General features: G+C 35.2%; 1 protein-coding gene across 2 annotated transcripts; it reads right to left on the reverse strand.

The window, feature by feature from the left end:
• Positions 1–3,824: 3,824 nt before the first annotated feature.
• Positions 3,825–7,833, reverse strand: LOC148025315 (uncharacterized). Of its 2 annotated transcripts, none has more exons than XM_087692350.1 (3): positions 7,783–7,833; positions 7,589–7,697; positions 3,825–4,351 (listed from the first exon to the last, which is right to left on the reverse strand). In XM_087692350.1, exons 2-3 carry the CDS (start codon positions 7,617–7,619, stop codon positions 4,047–4,049), a joined length of 336 nt encoding a protein of 111 aa, XP_087548476.1. In that variant the 5' UTR covers positions 7,620–7,697; positions 7,783–7,833; the 3' UTR covers positions 3,825–4,046. The 2 variants fall into 2 exon arrangements, with proteins under 2 accessions (XP_087548476.1, XP_087548477.1); XM_087692351.1 differs by lacking the exon at positions 3,825–4,351 and adding an exon at positions 5,295–7,148 and having other exon boundaries at positions 7,783–7,810.
• Positions 7,834–19,106: the final 11,273 nt, after the last annotated feature.

Genomic DNA, 19,106 nt, shown 5'->3' on the forward strand with positions numbered 1-19,106 from the left:
CTCTTATCCTATCTTGAGGCTCTATCGGCTCATTTAGAGTTATCTGATAAATATCCTCTATAGTGGACCCCTCTTTAGATTCATCACTGGATGATGTCTCACTACCAAATGGATCATCTGTTGTTTCTAATTCAGTAGAGGATAAAGGAGCTCTCTCACTCTGAGGAGACTCAGGGTAAGCATCGACTATTACTCGACTAGCACCTCTACCTAAAACCACTCGACCGGTGGGTATATCAACTTGACAGTCTGTTTGTAAGATCCAAGGCCTGCCTAACAAGACTCGATAGCTAGGATGTCCTACAAATCTTATCACCCTAAAGTCCAAGAAACATTCTACACTTGCAACTGTAACATGGAATTTAGTAACGCAACCTTTTGGTTGCCTTAGACTATCATTAGCCATTCTAAGAAGGGTGGAGCCATCTTTTTGGATGCCTAGACCCAACCTCTCCATCAACTGTGAACTCATGATATTGATAGAGGACCCACTGTCTACGATAGCATACTCCACTAATATTCCATCCACGTATGTTGGAATCCTAGGGCGATTCTTTTCAGCATGATCAAACCAATCTTCCCCTACTCGTGCTATGCCCAAAGGTTCTACAATATACCCAATACACAGGATCTTCTTGAATTCCTTGCGTACTCCTGGAGATAATTTAATCAATTGTAAGAGGTTTACATCTGGTTTGACTTCGCAAAGAGAACTTGCTAAATCAAAATCATGATAGGTAGCCAAAGCTCTCCTTTCTCGCCAAACCATTCTCCCTTTTGGTCTCGGGACCGGCTTTGGTGCTTCTTTTTTAGCTCTTGCCTTCTTTCTTGGCACTTCCTCATCCTTCTTAGTATCAACTTGTCTGTCAACAGGCCTTAGAGGTCCACCTTCCATGCCAGGATTCAGGACTTGCATCCCCTTATCCCCTTGCTTAGAGTTTTCCTCGACCAGTTTTGCATTATCTCTATCACCCTCTTTAGCCTTTTGGCCTCTTATCATGGCTCGTAGGTTAGAGGTTTCAGCACCATTGACGCATACAGCCTCGATAAGGCTGACTCCATTGCCTTGTGGCAACTCCTCTATAGTGGGCTTTCCCCTTTGCAGTATTTGTCTTGGTCCATCATTTTGTTGGAGGTTATTACCTTGCGCTCTATGATTAACTGGACCTGGCTGTTTACTCCCTTGTTGGAGGGAACTAATCTTACTCCAATAGGTAGCAGCTAAGTGGCCCGACTTCCCACAAATATCACATTTAACATTTGGACAGTTTCTAGGGAAATGTTATCCACCACACCACTTACAGCTGAATCTTGAGGGACCACCCTCTTCAAGGCGTCGACTCCCTATCAGATTTTGCTGCTTCTTCAGGAAATTGACGTCAACAGCTATTTGCTGGTATTGTTTAGAAATCACGTCAGTGTAGTGCTTCATCATATCCTTAACTTCACCAAGGACATTAGAGGCACTCAACTCATAGCCTTGATCATATATCCGTCATTCCATTGGCCTAACAATTTGATTGGGCATTGGTTGTTGACTCACAGGAACAACATTAGGGTTCGAAGCTTGGCCTCCAACATTTGGTGGAGCCCACTGACTAGCCATAAGCATAGTCACACTGGGAGGAGCTGGCAGTAAAGGTACATTATGAACCATGCTTCCTCTCGCATTAGGGTTATTCATAGGCATCCCTTGACTTCCATTTATCAATGGTAAATTGCCTCCAAGTACTAGACCCGCATTAAGATTTATTCGAGAGGAGTAGGCCGTTTGTAATCGTGACTCTACTCCTTCTGCCCGTGTGATGGCGGTGTCTATATCAGCCAAAGCCACACTGCTCAATTGTACCTGAATATTGAAATCCAATCCATGCAAGGATTATTGCAATTGGATAGCCGGCAGAATAGGAATGTAAGTTTGTAACTTATGAAACACTTCCTTAAGCTTCTTGGCATAGGCTTTCACATTCTCATGGGGTTCTTGGCATGTTACATTCAAAACATGCAACCAGTATTGACCACCTCTTGGTAATTAAACATTAATCTTTGGAATTCACAAATGTGAATCTCTGCATCTTCTTCGACTAACCCATTAAAAATGAGCAAAGGAACTCCTAAAGCTGGCAGATCTGGCATCCCTGCAGGAATTGCAATGGGTTATGCCATGACGACAATCGGATTGGGCAATAGGAGTTTGGACTAATGGGATCACACCCCCACTTGAAGTGGGTTGACTTTGTGGAAGAGAGGAAGAACTTGCGCTTCCTCCTACACCTAAAGGACTATGTGTAGCAGTTGGGTTACTAAGACCATTGCCTTTTATGCGTATCGGACTGCTCCTTTGAGGAGTATATTTTCTAAGAATTTCAGCCCTCCGTCTACCCCTCTCAACACGTTCTTCTTTTTGTAACTTGACTTGATGGCCCCTCTCGGGGAACATACACCGATTACGTGGTCCCTAGAGACCCTAAATTCGAGAACCACCACTTTGAGGCGTCTCCCGGCAAACGCACCACTGAAGGGATCTCAAATGGGCCGGCACTGGCTACAGCACTAGCCAAACCTCATGCTCATGACAGACAAACACATCAACACGGCCTCGCGGGCCAAGAGCGTCTATCTGCTGCTAAAGGACGAACTGTCCTAAAGCCTAATCTATGCATTTAAAGTTTTGTAGTCCAACGTTTTCCTTCCTATAAACTCCACAAAAGGGAGAACCCATACACATTGGCAATAAATGCCACAATAATCACATACATGGGAGGCAACCTCTCGGGGGAATCACCCCAGTCCCACTGCAGCTCTCCTACATCGCAGGGATTGGCCCCTTGATGCGCTGCTCAACATATAGAACAAACGAACAAACTCCACTTTTTCATTTTGAACGTATTCCAGGAGATACCATGTATCCTTACCAAATAATCCCCCAAGAAACAAACGTCTATCCTACGGCTTAGGTTGCCTTTCCACTCTCAAGCGTGGGTCATTATAATCGAAAACAGGTGCTATGTATCCAGTTCTTTGTATTCTAATACCATGGTTGACATGCACATGCAAAAGTGGATGATCCTAAAGTGCTCAAATATAATTTTCAATCAAAAACGTGTTGTGCACAACCAGGCTTTCTAATGCTCATTCACTAACTTGTTGCGACGATGTAAGGATAGCACTGAGACAATGCCCATGCTACTATCCTCTTAATTAAAATACAACAAACTCTATATCATGATATGCATCAGAAAATCAGCAATAATTAGCATATAAATCGCACCATTCAAACATCCCACCCCCTACATTTAGGTATTGCTTTCGTTGCGTAGGTGTAAAGGTTCATTTTGTCATATTTTGATGTATGAAAAGCGGTAAATCACAAAATTTAACAAAGAGATAGGGAAAACTGAGGCTAAACCTCATGCTTTGCCACTACCATACATCCACAAACACTCATTATATTTTTCCTTTTTTTTGTGAGACATATTTCTATTTTTTCTTATTTTTTCCATTTTCTTGATTTATTGATCAATAAAATATGCTGTTTTTTTATTTTTCTTGTTCCAATCACTTCAACATACTAACATTCGATTTGTTTTTTCATTTTTCCCCCATAGGAACACATTTCACCCATCCGAAATGACAAAACTATCATTTTACCGCTTAAAAATCGCATTTCGGGTTTTGCGAGAATTTAAATAGCGTATGTAAATCATTGAAAAATCAAATTTTTTTTATAAATAGCAATTAAACATGACGCAACCAGCACTTAAACAAATTTTCATCAAATAAAAACATCATTTCCATCATAAAATACAAAAAAAAAACCTTCATTTCCTTCATAAAAATAGTCATACCGTGTTTTTACAAAACCCGAGACGCATTAAATGACTGCGTGACCAACAGACGGAGCCTCCATTGCTCTCAATCCAATGCTGCATATCAATCTTCAGCATCTCCATCATCGTTTCCTTTAATATTCTTCCTGATTCCTCCTTCAAGATAGTGCGAATGAACAGCCTATAGAGAGGAGAGAGAGGGAGGAGAGAGAAAGACTAGATTGGGGGGGGTGCCCCCTCCCAAAGGGCACCCCCTTTGATCTTAATTTTGTCCACCTCTTCATTCTTGGTCGATTTCTGGCATCTTTCGCATCCGGGCTCCGATTCGGCCTTTGAAAAATCTTGCGCATTCGTCTCAGCGTCCCCCACTGACTGGCAGCCCTCGGCATCCCACACGGTAGTCAGAAAAATTATGAAAAATCCGCAAGTGTCGCTCGGGCACCTTTTGAAAGTCGTCCTTCGCTTGACGCTTAAAATCATCCTAGCTGCAGCCGCCGCCTTCGTTGTTGAAGATTTTTCCCCTAAATTCCAGATTTTTTGGCAAATTTAAGGCACATTCCGGGCTCAAAACTCCGCTCTCAACAACATTCAAAATGTATTTTTGTTGCTCTAGCATAGTGTAGATTGTAGTGAACTTATTTTATAGAAGCCATGTAGATTGTAGTGAGCTTATTTTATAAAAAGCCATGTAGTTTAACATAAACTATTCTTCAAATGCTTATGTACCAATATGTGGTTGGTTGTGAGGTTAGTACTTATACTTTAAAGGTAACCAACCATGTGAAGTATGTTTTTAAGCCAAATTAGGGACATGTGGATCCATGCACAAGTTTTTTTCCTTTGAGTTTTTCTTCCTTAGTGGAAGTAGTAGTACTTCTCACAAGATGTGACTTAGCACTATACAATAAAATTAGAGAGTACAAGTGCTTGACTCAACCTCTAAAATTCTTTTGTAGATTGTTAATTCACTATTTGAGATGACCCAAATTGTGTATCTAGAAAAAACTTGTATGTCAATCTAGTTTTCACATGTTGATAGTAAAACTTGTTACATTTTCTCATTGAAGGATTCTATCGTTTCCTTTTGTTGAATTCATAAAAGGTTCAAGCTAAAGACTCTTTTCCCAAGATTGGGAAAAGTTCCCAAGGCATGATCATGTAGTGAAGTGAGATGATGACAATTGATCAATCTTTGAATTCAATTATGCATGAAAAGGTGGTGTAACATCCATGCTTCCAAAAGGATTGGAAAATGTGAAAGATCAACATCTCTCCTTTTACGACCCCTTAATGAGTGAAGGGTAACTTTTTTTTTCACTTCACTTATGTATGGATTTGTAAAGTTGTTTATGATTGCATGCACTCATTATCTATTATCTCATGAAGATGAATCACATGTGCATGCTTGCATATGAGTATGCACAAAAACCCACCCATGCACCCACCCATACCTATAACCCTACAAGGTATTTTACCAAATAAAGTTCACAAGTTTGAAGGGAAGAAAAGAAGATAATAAGTCTAACATGGTAAGTGGTGACCTCTATGTGACGTGATATGGTAAGGTGGAAACACCTTAACATAATATTATATGGGATGCCTATTTACATCATACCCTTAGGTAGTCTGGAGACACACACACACACATGCAAGAATGCATTTGTTGGAATACATGTATTCAAATATACTCGATATCTAACATAGAATAGTGTTCTATACTCTTTATGGTTCATGATGTGTTTTAACTTGGTAACTCTATTACTTTATGTCTTGTAACTTTGAATTGGAAAGTTGAGTTGCAAATTATTGCTTGTTGAAACAAACAAACCAAGTTAATGTGCTCTATATTTGTCTCATTTTGATTTTTGGTAATACACAAACAAGGCTATTACGATATTCCCATCTAATTTATAGGCAAGCAACTAATTGGCTAATCAAGCTCCCATATGCTATTAGTAGCTCCTTGTTAGATGCCTTATTTTATTATTACTACATTTTACGATATGTCATTATTTGTGATGTTATGAAAGAATGTAGAGAGTCCCTTTCATTGTTGCACACAAAGAAGCTTAATAATAACTTTGTCATTTTGAAACCATATAGCTACCTTATCTTTGGATTGGACCATGGACTTTTTAAAAATTTAAGAATTTATCTTGGAGGTCCTTGACTTGAACTATTAGAATACTTGAATCACACATTTTTCCACACTTGGTATTGCCATGTGGCTTGCTTTCATATTCAAGTTGTTTTAACTGAATATTCCTATAACCTATGATATAGGGACCCATAGATCCTATATCTTTATTGCTAGCATAAATAGTTAAGAACAAAGCTTGACCAATGCTTCTATCTAGCATAACAAAGTCCCATTGCCTTTTTGCATGAGATGTTAGAACACACTCAATTTTATAATTATGAACTTCAAGTCATCATGTCATAGGCTTTGTTAAACATATCACTATGGAAACAACATCATATCATAAGTTAAAACAGGGAAGACTATAATGAGTCTTGTATGATAAAGCCATTCCTATTACTAAATATGGGAGTGTCATTATTTATAAGAAATAGGAAAAAGTGAACAAGAGCAACCATAACTCTAGCATGTGACTTGAAATAACAAAAGAGAAAATCTAAATTGAAAAATAAAGTCATGGTATTGAGACATACAAAATCTGAAATATCTTGTGTTGAAGGTATGGGATGTTTAGAAGATATGAATGTCATGATGCAAATAGATATCAAAGAGCATCATTAAGAACTAAGCATGGAAAACTTGGAAGGTCATACCTACAAGGTTGTTTACATAGACATTCTATCTTTCTAGCTTCTTATGCTTTGAGAAGTGTTGATCTTTGAAATTTTTTCTGATTTCATTTTGGGCATTGTTTAGCCCTTTAGTACCCTAGTTAGTTGAGTTAATTGGTCACCTCATGAAGATATCTAGTCAAATGTTTGTTGATTTAGTTGGCTAGTCAACCATCAAGTTTTCTATCAAATCTAAAATGTAATGCCTAACTACATCATCAACATTGTTTTATCCAGTGTGAAAGATAGTGCCCTTTTGATGTACAATGATTGCAAGAAATGTTATTGATTGTCTTTGAAGCTTTGCATGGTGAATGCTTAAAGGGACAAAGTAATTGTCACTTCGTTTTAGTGTAGTTGATGATGACAAGAATGTATGTTCTTGATACTTTGAAAAAAAGTGAGCCATTGGCTAGCTATATGGACTGCATTTTGAGCAAAGGGCTAGGAGCTCTAGCGGAGCCACATTTCTGAAGGGAAGCCATGGGCTTGAAATTGGGCTTTGTTCTGCAGCAAGTGAAAAGAACACAAAATAGTGAGAGGAGAGAAAAACCCAATTACAAGAGCATGATTAACTAGAATAATCATCGTGATCATGCTCATCAAGACTCCGAACCTTCCACTAGAATGCTCATCATGATTCAAGATCATCCAAACTCAAAATCATCAGCAACTACAATAATTATCATGATCATGATTATTAAAACTCCAATATAGAAGAGCAATGGCGGCGTACTTGTGCAGGGATAGATGCGGAGCTGCCGCCGCCGCCTCCTCCTCCCTCACTTCTTCTTCGTGTTGCGATGGTGAAGGAGGACACAAAGAAGAGGTCTTTGTTGTAGGAGCAATTGAAGAAGAAGAGGAGAGAGATGGTGGCAAGCGATGGAGGTGGCATCTGAATGATCCAACGTGAGTGGTGGGAGCACAGAGGCACCTATTTTTCTTACCTGACCTCTCCAAAGAAGACGGCGGCGGCATGGCTCTTGTCGTTGTTTCTCCTTGAGAAGCTCTTCCTCTCCCCCATCTTCCTCCTCCTCTTTAGAAATCAACACCTGCCTATACAACAACAACAACGAGAAGGCTATGGCTTTTATTTGATATATGCAAATTATTTACGTTGGGAAAAGCGAAAAAGCCTTACAAAAGGAGGAGAGCATCTTGAGAAATTCCAGGCCTCGTGTGTCTGTTTTCCCCTTGCCCTTGGTCTCTCCTTTTGAACCACAAGTATCTCCTTGGATAAAAGTTATTCAGGCAAATGCAAAGTCAAAATCAGCATCTTCTTTCTCCCTTCCCTCTATCCACGTGTCCATCCTTCACACCACAAAGCACTTTCTTTTCTCTTTAGGATGGTGGGAGTACCAAAGTGTCGATCTTTGGCTCCATTTCCCACATGCTAAGGAGTAAACATATAAACTTTAAAAGCTTTATTTAAATTCATACTTGTGCACATAAAGCTTTCAAGGAAAGTAACTAACAACAAATTTAGATTAATATGAGATGTCACTTAACCAACAAAACAATCTCGAACATTTTAAAGTACTTTTGGATGGGCAAAACACCATTTAATGATCCTCATTCCAATGGAATGCTAACTATCCATTGAATTAACCAAGCCTCAGTATCTATTTAATACTTTTTTCTAGATCTAGTCAAGAATTTAAAATGGCATTCTATTAACAAATTAGTTAGCCTAATCATAATGCCAAAAAAAATATTCATGATTTCTTTTGATCGTCAAGGTATAGGTATTCCTTCCTTAAAGTTAAGCAAGTGTTGGTAGTTCCTACTATAAAGATGAGTTATGCTACAATGAACAAGCAAAAGCAACAACGAAAAGATGGGCAATGAGTATAACTATGAAAGATGGGCAACAATAAGATTATTATAGAAATGAACTTAATCAATACTTTGCAAAATCTGGATATTTATCATAAGCTTGTAAGAAATATAGACACCATTGCTCCTTGTGAAGTTAAGAGTCATGTTTGTTTATAGCCTCATCATGGGGTAAAGGGGCCATAGTTTCTTTTGCCAAGTGAGTTACATAAATGCTTTGTAAAAGAAGACGATGCATATCATATGGACCTAGAAAAAAACTTTAGGGTGTTTTGATATTTTTACAAGTAGACCTAGTTATAAATGAAGGGTTCACAAAAGAATGATAATAAAGGGCCATGGAGTGACCTAGTTATGAATGAAGTGCTCACAGAAGGATGATAATAAGAGGCCATGGATTGACACTTAGGGATACATTTTAAGATTTTACAAAACCCAAAATGTAAAAAAAATTACATGCCTCAATTATTTGACACACGTTAAGCTTATATATAACACAAAAAAATTTGTATCATAGCTTTAAGTGGCTTAAAAAGCTATCTCGTTTTTCCAAAAGCTTCACTAAATTGGGGTGCCATACATTTTGCTTTTGGGGGTGTCACTTTATTGGCCCCTTTACCCTAGATGTCCAAGGGTATATAGAATTTATAGATCATCTTTTTTTACCTTAGTTTTGTAAGAAAACAAGGAAGCTCAAATTATGGCTCTCATTGTTTTCAATGGCATTCATATGCATCCAATTAATGAACAAAGTGTGAGTGAGTAAGTGAGTGTATGTATGTGCATGCTTGCATGTGTGCAAGCATGTGTGCAATGTGCACATTTGTCAGATTAGAGCCATTTTATGACACCCTTAAATTTGAATGCTTTTAAAAACACACAATTTTTTAAGTTTCATGAATAGATCCAAAATTTGTCTAGTCAAAATTCTAGTAAGCTTTACATATTTTTCTAAATTGGATTGTCATGATAATGGATCATTAGATTTATGAAAAGGTCTAGAACTCACTTTGAGTTTAATCTCCTCTTTGGGTGCAACATATTAGTTGCCCACATTATTGAGAAAAAAGGTAACATATGTTGAGCTTAGATTGGTGCTTAGGGTGTTACTTTTTATTTTGATACTCATGTTCTTTCATAATTATAAAGTATTGCATATTTGTATATTAAGAATATATAAGCACACATACAAACATGACTAATTCATCTTCATTGAAAATTACATGGGATAGTGAGAAAGTTGTTGCTACTTCAAATCTATGTCAACACTTTCAAAAACCATGGGTGTTCTACTACCTTTCCATGTGTCATTACATTGAGAGGTTGATCTCTTGTCATCATTGTCTCAATTAGCCTTGGGAAAAAGAATTGAGGTCCAAAAAATGCCTTTTCGGATGTAAAGAGAGAGTGCTTTAGACCAATGAGAGCAAAACTTTCATAATGGAAGTTCTATTTTTGAAAAGATAAAAAATAATTTTATAAATAGATATAGATACAATATTACTACAAATTTTTATCATGAATATCTATTTTTATCCTTTTGTAATTATGATTATAATATCATTTATATTAATGATATAAGATCTTGGTCACTTAGCATCAATAATATATATGATAATGATAATGATAATTAAAACTAAATTTAAATTACCAAAAAGCTTAGTGTTCATCTTTTTTTCGTCCCTTGTTTTGTTGTTCTCGCCTCTTTCCTTCCTTGATGGTTACTTATTTCTCTCTCCCCCCTCTCTTTACCATGGATATAAAAATTTAATCTTCAATAAGATGCCCAAGCTCTAAATTCACATCTATATTTGTGTTTAATTCATTCCAAATAGATGAAAGATGGATTCCTATGATTATTAGCAAAGGTAGTTGGATTACCATGCAACAAGCAAAACGAAGGAAAAGACAAAGATGTGAGAGCTCCTTTATCTCTCGTTGGAAGGGTAGAATCAAATATTTTGAACTTGGAGCAAATAAGAAAAGCATAAAAGAGATTTTAGTACAACATATATTTATGCATAGAGAGTTGCATTTGAAACCTGGAGCTTCAAGTCTTCCATTGTATAGACCAAATTGTAAGTAGTTTTATTCTCAATGCTTTTCTTTTCTTAAACTTGGTATTCTATTGTATTGTGATAAATTTTATTTTTATTTGTAGATGTCTATCCTTCAAATCTTGAGAAATGACAGCCTGTTGAGTCTATTATTGATGTTATTGACATTATGCATGGTTTGATTGGAGAAGAAATATACAAAAGTAGGATAAAAACATAGTTAGCAGATAATGTAATATTTTTTAATGACCATTCTGATATCATCCCTATGCATAATTGCCAATGGAGAGCAATATCTCCACTTTCTTTGCTTGATTTTATAAGCCTTGAGTGGTCTTTCTAGCCACTAGTGAGAGCTATGGTTATAAAATATTTTTTGAGATATAGAAAAAATTGAAACCTACTATCTCAAGTAGGCTAAGCAGATTACTTTATTTATATCTATTAATATATTTATTACTTTTTTTTTCGATGCTAAGATACAAAGATCAAAGACCATGTTATCAGTTAAGAGGTTGGTTGGCATATGATCATGCCCTACAATTTGTTGATGAGGGGTGAGATACAAGGATAGAAGGTAAGATAACTTGTAAGATAGATATGTACTCTATTTCTTGTAAATATATGTTTACTACTCAAAATTTCATCCTTAGCTTTTATTACAATAGATGCCATTATGTTGGTAGGTAGAAGTCTAGTTGCTTTGGATCAGAATCTTGAGGATTTTAGCAAAGATCCTATTGTGGATCTTAATGTTTGGCTCAATGAATATATTATTATAATACTAAAGATTAGATCATCATGTACACTACATCAAGTGAGGTTAGATTTACAAAATAAAGATATCAAAATTCCATGTTCATTTACATTTCAACTTCATAACAAATGAGTACGTTTATATATGGAGTCATACATTGTATACATAATATTTGTTTTTACTTTTTGAATGTTAAATATCTATGCTAATTTTTTTGTAGATATCAAAGAGAAGAGAGAGAAAGATAGAATGCAAGGACATTGAAGAAAATATCTCTTTACGTTTAATATAAATACAAGATCAAATATTGTAGCAAATTTATATTTGTTTTTTTTAATGATTTATATACATGAGATTGTACAAGAAAATACACAAAGACTATTTTTTTTGTGAGGAATATTCTTTTTAGGAGTTCTTTTGCCCTTCTTTGATGCTTTGGTTACCTTAGATATCAAGGGCCCCTCCTTCTCTACTTTCACAGTCTGTACCTCCTCCTCTACCCTCTCCTTATGTGTGGCTTCCTTGTCTCCTTGTTCTTCTTGAATATAATTGACAACTATATACTTGAAAAGTTTTACTCATATATACTAAACATGCTCACTACTGTAACAATAATTGGAAAATTATCACACATTTGAAAGAAAGGAATGATAGTTCAGTGCTATTTTGTAATACATTCTCTTTTGAGTGAAACAATATCTTGAAATTAAATATCTTTTACATTACCTTGATAATTTTATCATCATTAAAATAAATAAGCTTGATCAAATTTTTGGCATTTACAATTACTCTCCAATCGTAAGAATGGCTATCATCTTGAAGAGGGCTCTATAAATAACAACACAAAGCAAAATTATACAACTTATTTGTGGTAGTCTATGGAATCAAGTATCTTAATCTATTTGATAAAAAGTTTACCACAACTTGTCTATACTTCATTTGTGCAAGTAGATCACAAGGCATATGTGACTTTTTTTTTATAGAACTTCAATTAGTATTTTTGTAGCTTGATATTAAAAATAAATAATATTTAGAGTATTTACAATAGATAAAGTTTCAAATGAACTTAGGAAAAATTCAACTCATTCTTAGCATTTTCATGTATTTCTTCTAAAGAATTGATTTAAAAACACTATTTATCTATATAGTGTATAATAATCAAGCTTCAATAAGATCTAGAAATAATTATAGATAAATAATTTAGTATAATAAGCTCTTTTAAAAGTTCAAAAAATATCGAATAACTTACTTTTCATGATATAGAATCATAATAAGCTCCAAGGTATCAAAATCAATTTTACCGAGCCAATGGTCAAATGCATTTGCTTCAAGCTCACTTAGCCTAAAGTAGTGAGAGATTAAAGGATCAAGAATCTCAATCTTTTGTTGTATATGGAAAGACAGTCCATGCATCATACACCTAATAAAAGTAGTAAAATAGTGAGTATATGAAAAAAATTTATCGATAGAAAAATATCATTCTTAAGAACAAACAAATTTAGATATATTATATCTTAATCCAACAAGAAGGATGGAGTCATTTACTTTTCTCCTCTTATCCTTAAGAATCTACACACATTCTAAGTCTAAAAACATAATATAATTTCTCTTGCCTATGTCACAAGGTAAGAAGTAATTAATATATACTAAAACATACTCGGTTGACCCTCTCAAGCATATCAAAAAGCTTATCCTTTAGAGGTCCTATTTGCTTTGAATTTTTTTTTTCTACTTTCTTCCTCATATGCTCCCTCCATTTCTCTACTTGTTTCTATGTAGCCTTTTCCTTCTTCTCATGCCATCTTGTATCTCTCCCATGTGTGGTATCCTCTACTTTAGGACATGTGTCCTCCTTCTTCTTGTATGGTAGCATATTAAGAATGTTATATGTCTTCACATCTATAAGAGGAACTCGCTCCAAAACCTTGGAGAATCTATATCTCAATCTTCATAAGATAATGATACATTTATCCATAAGTATCACTCTATGTGCATGGGCAACATAGATATACGCATCCTAGAAAAATTCAATTATGAAGTCCTATGTAGTCTCTTGGGTGCAAACAAGGGCACTCCTTGTCCACCCCAAGCTATCGAGACTATGTCTATCACATATCTCCCTAACCACTCTTTAGAATTGCCTTTGAATTTGCATTATATCAAGAGCTTTCATTGCCTTCATGATTTTCTTAAGACATCTTATACCTTGTGAAAATTTTCTTTTATGTTTCTTTGGTAGCTTAAATAGCTTAGAGGATTGATGGATCTTCTCAGCAATATTCCTAGGATCAACCTTTCACTTCCTTGCAATAGCCTTAGTTCTAGCCATAACTCAACAAAACAAACTGCAACAACAAGATAAGAAAATTAGTTATCAACCAATAAATTGAAGTATAACATATAAAACATGAAAATCAATTAATCCAAAAATATGAAATCATACATATCATGTTACAATTGATAGATAATAGAAACTAAATACAAAATGTATGAAATGAAAAAGCACGAAGGGGAAACAATGAACCCCATTACTAAATTTATGTTTCACATGACAGAGCTTCAAAGTAGGTACCAATGACTTGAACTGCAATTTTTTTTCCATCAAAGATAGTATCTGAGAGAAAACGTATGAAACACAAGTTTATTACGATGAAATTAGAAAGTAAGCAATAACTCTTATGCTTTATATAACATGGAAATGTTAAGCAATAGGTGATAGGGATATATATATATATATATATATATATAAAACATGATTTTAGATTAATAAAATCAAAAGAAATGCAACTATTCTTGTGTTCCATATTATATTAGAATTTCAAGCAACTAACTAAAGGAACCAAGAAAAAAAAATAGATGAAACACAATTCTAGGTCAATGGAATCAAAATGAGGATAACTAATGTCACATTTAATACAACATTAAACATCACCTTTCAGTATAACAATAAAGGTAAGCAGTCAAGAAGCATTTAGTTTGATCATTTATTTTTTTAAAAATTAAAATGTAAATTTATATATGCAAATCTATGTGAGTACTAAAGATTTTTCTTTGGAGTATGAATTTCTTCCGATAGAGGTGGTTGATTTTGCTAGAGTGCTCTTGCTATATCTCAATGGTCTATTGTATTCCAAATAAGATTATCTTGCAATGGGAAGATGAAAATGATTCTTTACTAGAGAGGTTGGATTTAAATCTTGAGTTAGCATTGTAATTATTGATTAATGTGATACTTGATAGAGTGTGAACTCATTAATCACTTTTTCTAGGTCTAATAAGTGTTCTCACATACTAAAAGTACCTTCAAATTAGCAAAAAAGTAAGTTCCCCTTTTCATGTGAGAAATATCATTTTTGATACAAATTTTGAGAAAAATGGATCTATTATTAAATGTCTTTTTGGTAGTCTTTTAAAAGAATTAGCTCACAATCATCAACCATTTTCACTTGTAATATCTTCTATTTTCATCAAATTAAAGCTAGGCTCTCTTGTGCTCTATCCAAGGCAAAGACAACCATATATAACCAAATTAAACATTGTAAGTGGATAAAACAACTTTTTTTCACTCTCATAACTAAAAGAATATAAATTTTTAACTCTCTACTTCTCATTTTGTCACTTATTATTGTGTTTTATCCATCAATAGGTCTATCAAAGTGCTTGTGAATATGTCATATGAAACATGAACTTAGCAATGGTATTGACTCCTACAACTTATAAAAATGGGTGTCTTATGTCAAACTTTCGGATCCTAACAAAAATTCTGATTTTGGTCCTTGTGATTGTATAACATTGGAATTTTCATTTGCCAAGCCATTGTCGTATGCAACACAAATTTAGTTGTGTTACTGTCTAGTGTCTGCTACTTAACTTGTGTTTCATAAATCAAGCATTAGGTTTTTGGTATAGAATTTAGTTATTCAATCTTTTTTGCTAGTCAGGGGTATGTTTTTATATTTTTTGTTTTTATAAGATTTAGGGATGCCAAAGAGAAAGCTTTCCCTTGTGAGAAAATGGAGCAAGAGAAGCTTAAGGATAATTGTGATGACATGCTTTTTGATTCTTTGCAAAAGATGGGAACTCATCCAAATTTATGTACATTAAGAATATGCTTAATGTCCCTTTTAATTTGTAAGAGCTCTTGAAAGTTCTTGATGAGAAGCTTAAGGAGTACAAAGAGTTCTATTGTAGACATATAGAGTCTCTCTTAATTGATAATTAAGTACACTTTCATGATGTGATACAAGCAACCAATGCTCTCAAGACAACTTTTATTACTATGTTAATATTATCTTATTGGCAAAGAGTCTAGAAGGCACGAAACAAACTCTTCTTCATAGAGATTAGCAGCAATGCCTTTTGATTCACAAAGACATAAGGTTTTCTTGTGCTTCTCCAATATATGGAGAATTCTCCTTCAAAGAAAGGGTAAGAGAGTAAGGGTAAGGATACTACATATATGAATAAGGAGGTTGAAGAGAAAGAGATGTTTCAAGAGGATGTTGAGAATCAACTAGTGTAAGGTTTTGATCGTACCGTGTTCAAGAGTTAGAACATTACAAAAATAGAAGAAGAGGATATGAAATTGAGCATAGAGATTGAAGAAGGCCCCTTTGATTGTATCCCTACATTTTCTACTTACCTTATCAACAAAAAAAGATATGTATTGCTCAATGAAATTCAATACCTTTTTTATCTCAAAGAATATTATTTCTTAGCCATCCTAACAACATGGGACCAATTTGATAAGAATTTCATACTTTATAAACCATGCCACTACTAGCTCTCGATGTTGAGTAAAAGAATTTTCAAGATAGATCCATGGCCTTGCACACATATATCAATGAGATTGTGGAATATGAGAAGAAGGGGCTATCCACAAAAAAAGAGTTCTTAAAGGTGCAAAATAGGCTTGGGATTGAGGACATGGGATATGAAGACACAAGCAACCATTAGAGGAGAAGCCAAAGAATTCAATAAATCTCCATGATGAGAATCTTCTTAATAGTAGGTATTAAAGATAAGTGACTTTAAGATTTTCATCAATTGACAAGAAAAACTTTTTTGTTTCTTATGCAAATTGAAATTAAAGATCCTAATAACTTTCTTGAAAGAGTCAAGGGATTTAGACTATTGAAGCTCAGAAAAATTCAAGGACTTAGCTTAAAGAATCAAATTATTATAATTTATCACAAAGATTCTCAAGATCTCTAAGTTTGCCAATGATGCCTTTAAACATTATTTGTAAAGTCTTTGGATTTAAAGTTTTTAATAGAGGAGTTGAGAAGATAATTTTGATAGAGAATGAAGAGCCCATAAGGGTTTTTGGCTACATACATGGTTGCATTAGGTCTAGAGCTAGATACTTTGGAGTCCTTAGATTCTACTTACTCTTCCATGTGGAAGTTGCAAAATATTTGGAGCTTCTTCGAGGCTACAAAAAGCAAGAGTTTTTGAAATGTAGAGGTCTTATTTAATGGGATGAATCTAAGGATTCCTCTACAAACAGATGCAAACTTAAAGATCCCAAAGTATCAAGGTTGAAACTCATCTTTTGCATTCTCTTTGTTTAGTTTGTAACCATTCTAAAAACCTTTGCTTTGCACAAGAGGTTCGATATCTCTCTTTCTTTCTTTTTTGTAACCATTTGTATGGTTTTTGACAAAGATGATGTATTGAATGATATAATTATATCTTTAAGCTTCAATTTATATCAAATTTATTTGTAAAGCCATTGAAATACCTCTAATAAATTGTCTTGTGTGACTAAAGTATTTTCTTCTTGCTTGATAATGTGATTTTTTCCTCTATACCTTGTGTTGATGAGATAGATAGACTTCCATACTGTTTCATAAAACATGGAGCATGGTTGTATCAAGTATGCTATGCAATTAAAAAACAAAGAGAGTTAGTTGAAAATCTTATATAAGCTAGACAATAAATAAACATAGTAACTTTTTACCATACAAACATAATAACTTACCATATAGTAAGTGAAGTGTTGATTATCCCAAGCTTCTATCATTTTCTTTTTGAAAAGGTTCAATTAGTCTTTGAATTCTTTGAGATCATTATCTTTTTAATCAATTTTTCACAATAAAAGAATATTTTATCTAATATTTTTCAAACTTTAGCTCTTCTATTGTGAGCTTATTCATTATCAACATGATCCTTAACTACATTATGTAGGGATCTTCATTGATTATATTTAATGATTGAACCCATTTCTAGAGTTAATCCTACCAAGCTTTCCATGAAATCCTAGAAACCTTCTAGTCTCATCCCACCAGTAGATGGCTTTTTGGGGATACAATTTCCATCCTTGAACTTTTGAAGATTTGATTTAATAACAACATTACCTCCATACTGTAATATTTCAAATATTATAGTCTTTTTTTTTCTTCTCCAGCGTCGCGTCGTGCTGGAAGGAGAGAAGGCGATAGAGGAGCTAGCAAGCTCCTCGCTGGAGCTTGCTATGCTTGCTCGGCTCCACAGGCATGCACCATGACACATAGAAGGGGGAGGATTCCCTCTCCTCCCCTATAAAAATGAGGGAGGGCCGCAGGCTAACAGAGAGGGAGGAGGAAGGACAGAAGACTTATGCTGCCTGATCGAGTGCCGTGAGAGAAGGGAGAATGATCGCCTGATGCTACCGAGCTGCCGAGCTGCCGTTGCCGCTTGCCGCCTCTATCCTCTCTCCCCACGTGCGCCATCATGTGCTGCCTCTACAGACTTTCACCCCCCCCCCCCCCCCCCCCCCCCCCCCCCGTGCTTAAATTTATAAGTCCCTTCTTGTGTTCTCTTTGAAACCCCGTGTTGCATCCCCTCATATTCCTTTTTATCACACCCCCCCTAAGCCCCTTTTTAACTCCCGTGTCCCCTTTTTCCTTAAACACCTTTTTCCCCGTGCTTGTGTTACCTTTTAAATTTCCCCCCTAGGTTTGAAAACCCCTAAGTCCTTTCACTCCCGTGCCCAAAGATCTCCCAAGGTTCATATGTTTGCGAAGCCACACTCACACACAACCTTTTTGCCATGTATATACCCTATAGGGCATTTTTAGGCTTTGTAAACCTTTCCCTCCCGAAGAAGCTAAGACCTTAAAGGTCTTATTACTCCCTTCTTGTGGTCAATTCTTTAAAAGGCTCCTTGCCTCAAAGAAAGAAGAAGAGTATTGAAGCGACAGTGGAATTCCGAAAAGGAGTGTAAAGCTGCCTTCACGTACGAAGGATTACAACTGCGATGCCGCCTAAGAAAGTCCAAGGAGTAGCTGCGGAAGGGTCATCTCCCGGTATCCATGTGGATATTACACCCCAAACCCAGGTTTTCCCTTATTAAATTTTATATAAGTTTTAATTCAATCATGCAAGATGAATTGTCAGGGATAAGATATATTTTGTCCTAGTTATTTACAATGAAGGAATTTAGTTTAATTGATCATGCAAAATGGATAAAGTATAAACATAGTTTTCCTTCAAATAGCCTTATGCACTGAAAAGAATTATGAGTAAGATTATTTACCCACTAAAGTAGAATATTTCAGTTAAATCTTAAAGGAATAAAAACTGCATCTTGCTCCATTAACCCCTATTCTTTTTACAACGAATCATCATAGAAGGGGAAATTCATGAAAGGTTTCCTACGTTGCTTAAACTTTAGGAAGTTATCAGTGCTAACTACATATCTTAGCAAGGAAAAGATTGTTTATTTGGCATGAGTTTTGTTCGCAAGGAAAAAGGAAGTTTAATTGAATTTACCTAACCTCAAAGCAATAAAGTTTAGGACTGAAAAATCAATTGTCACATAGATAACAAATC

This window comes from Lygodium microphyllum, chromosome 14 (genome assembly GCF_053477565.2).
Source record: "Lygodium microphyllum isolate KBCC chromosome 14, Lygodium_microphyllum_v1.1.10, whole genome shotgun sequence".
NCBI lineage: Eukaryota > Viridiplantae > Streptophyta > Polypodiopsida > Schizaeales > Lygodiaceae > Lygodium > Lygodium microphyllum.

Coding starts and splice junctions, on each gene's coding strand:
- LOC148025315 (XM_087692350.1), bottom strand. CDS start 7,619: ATGCCGCCGCCGTCTTCTTTGGAGAGGTCAG. Junction 4,352..7,588: donor GTCTTCTTTGGAGAGGTCAG/GTAAGAAAAATA, acceptor TCTGGAATTTAG/GGGAAAAATCTTCAACAACG.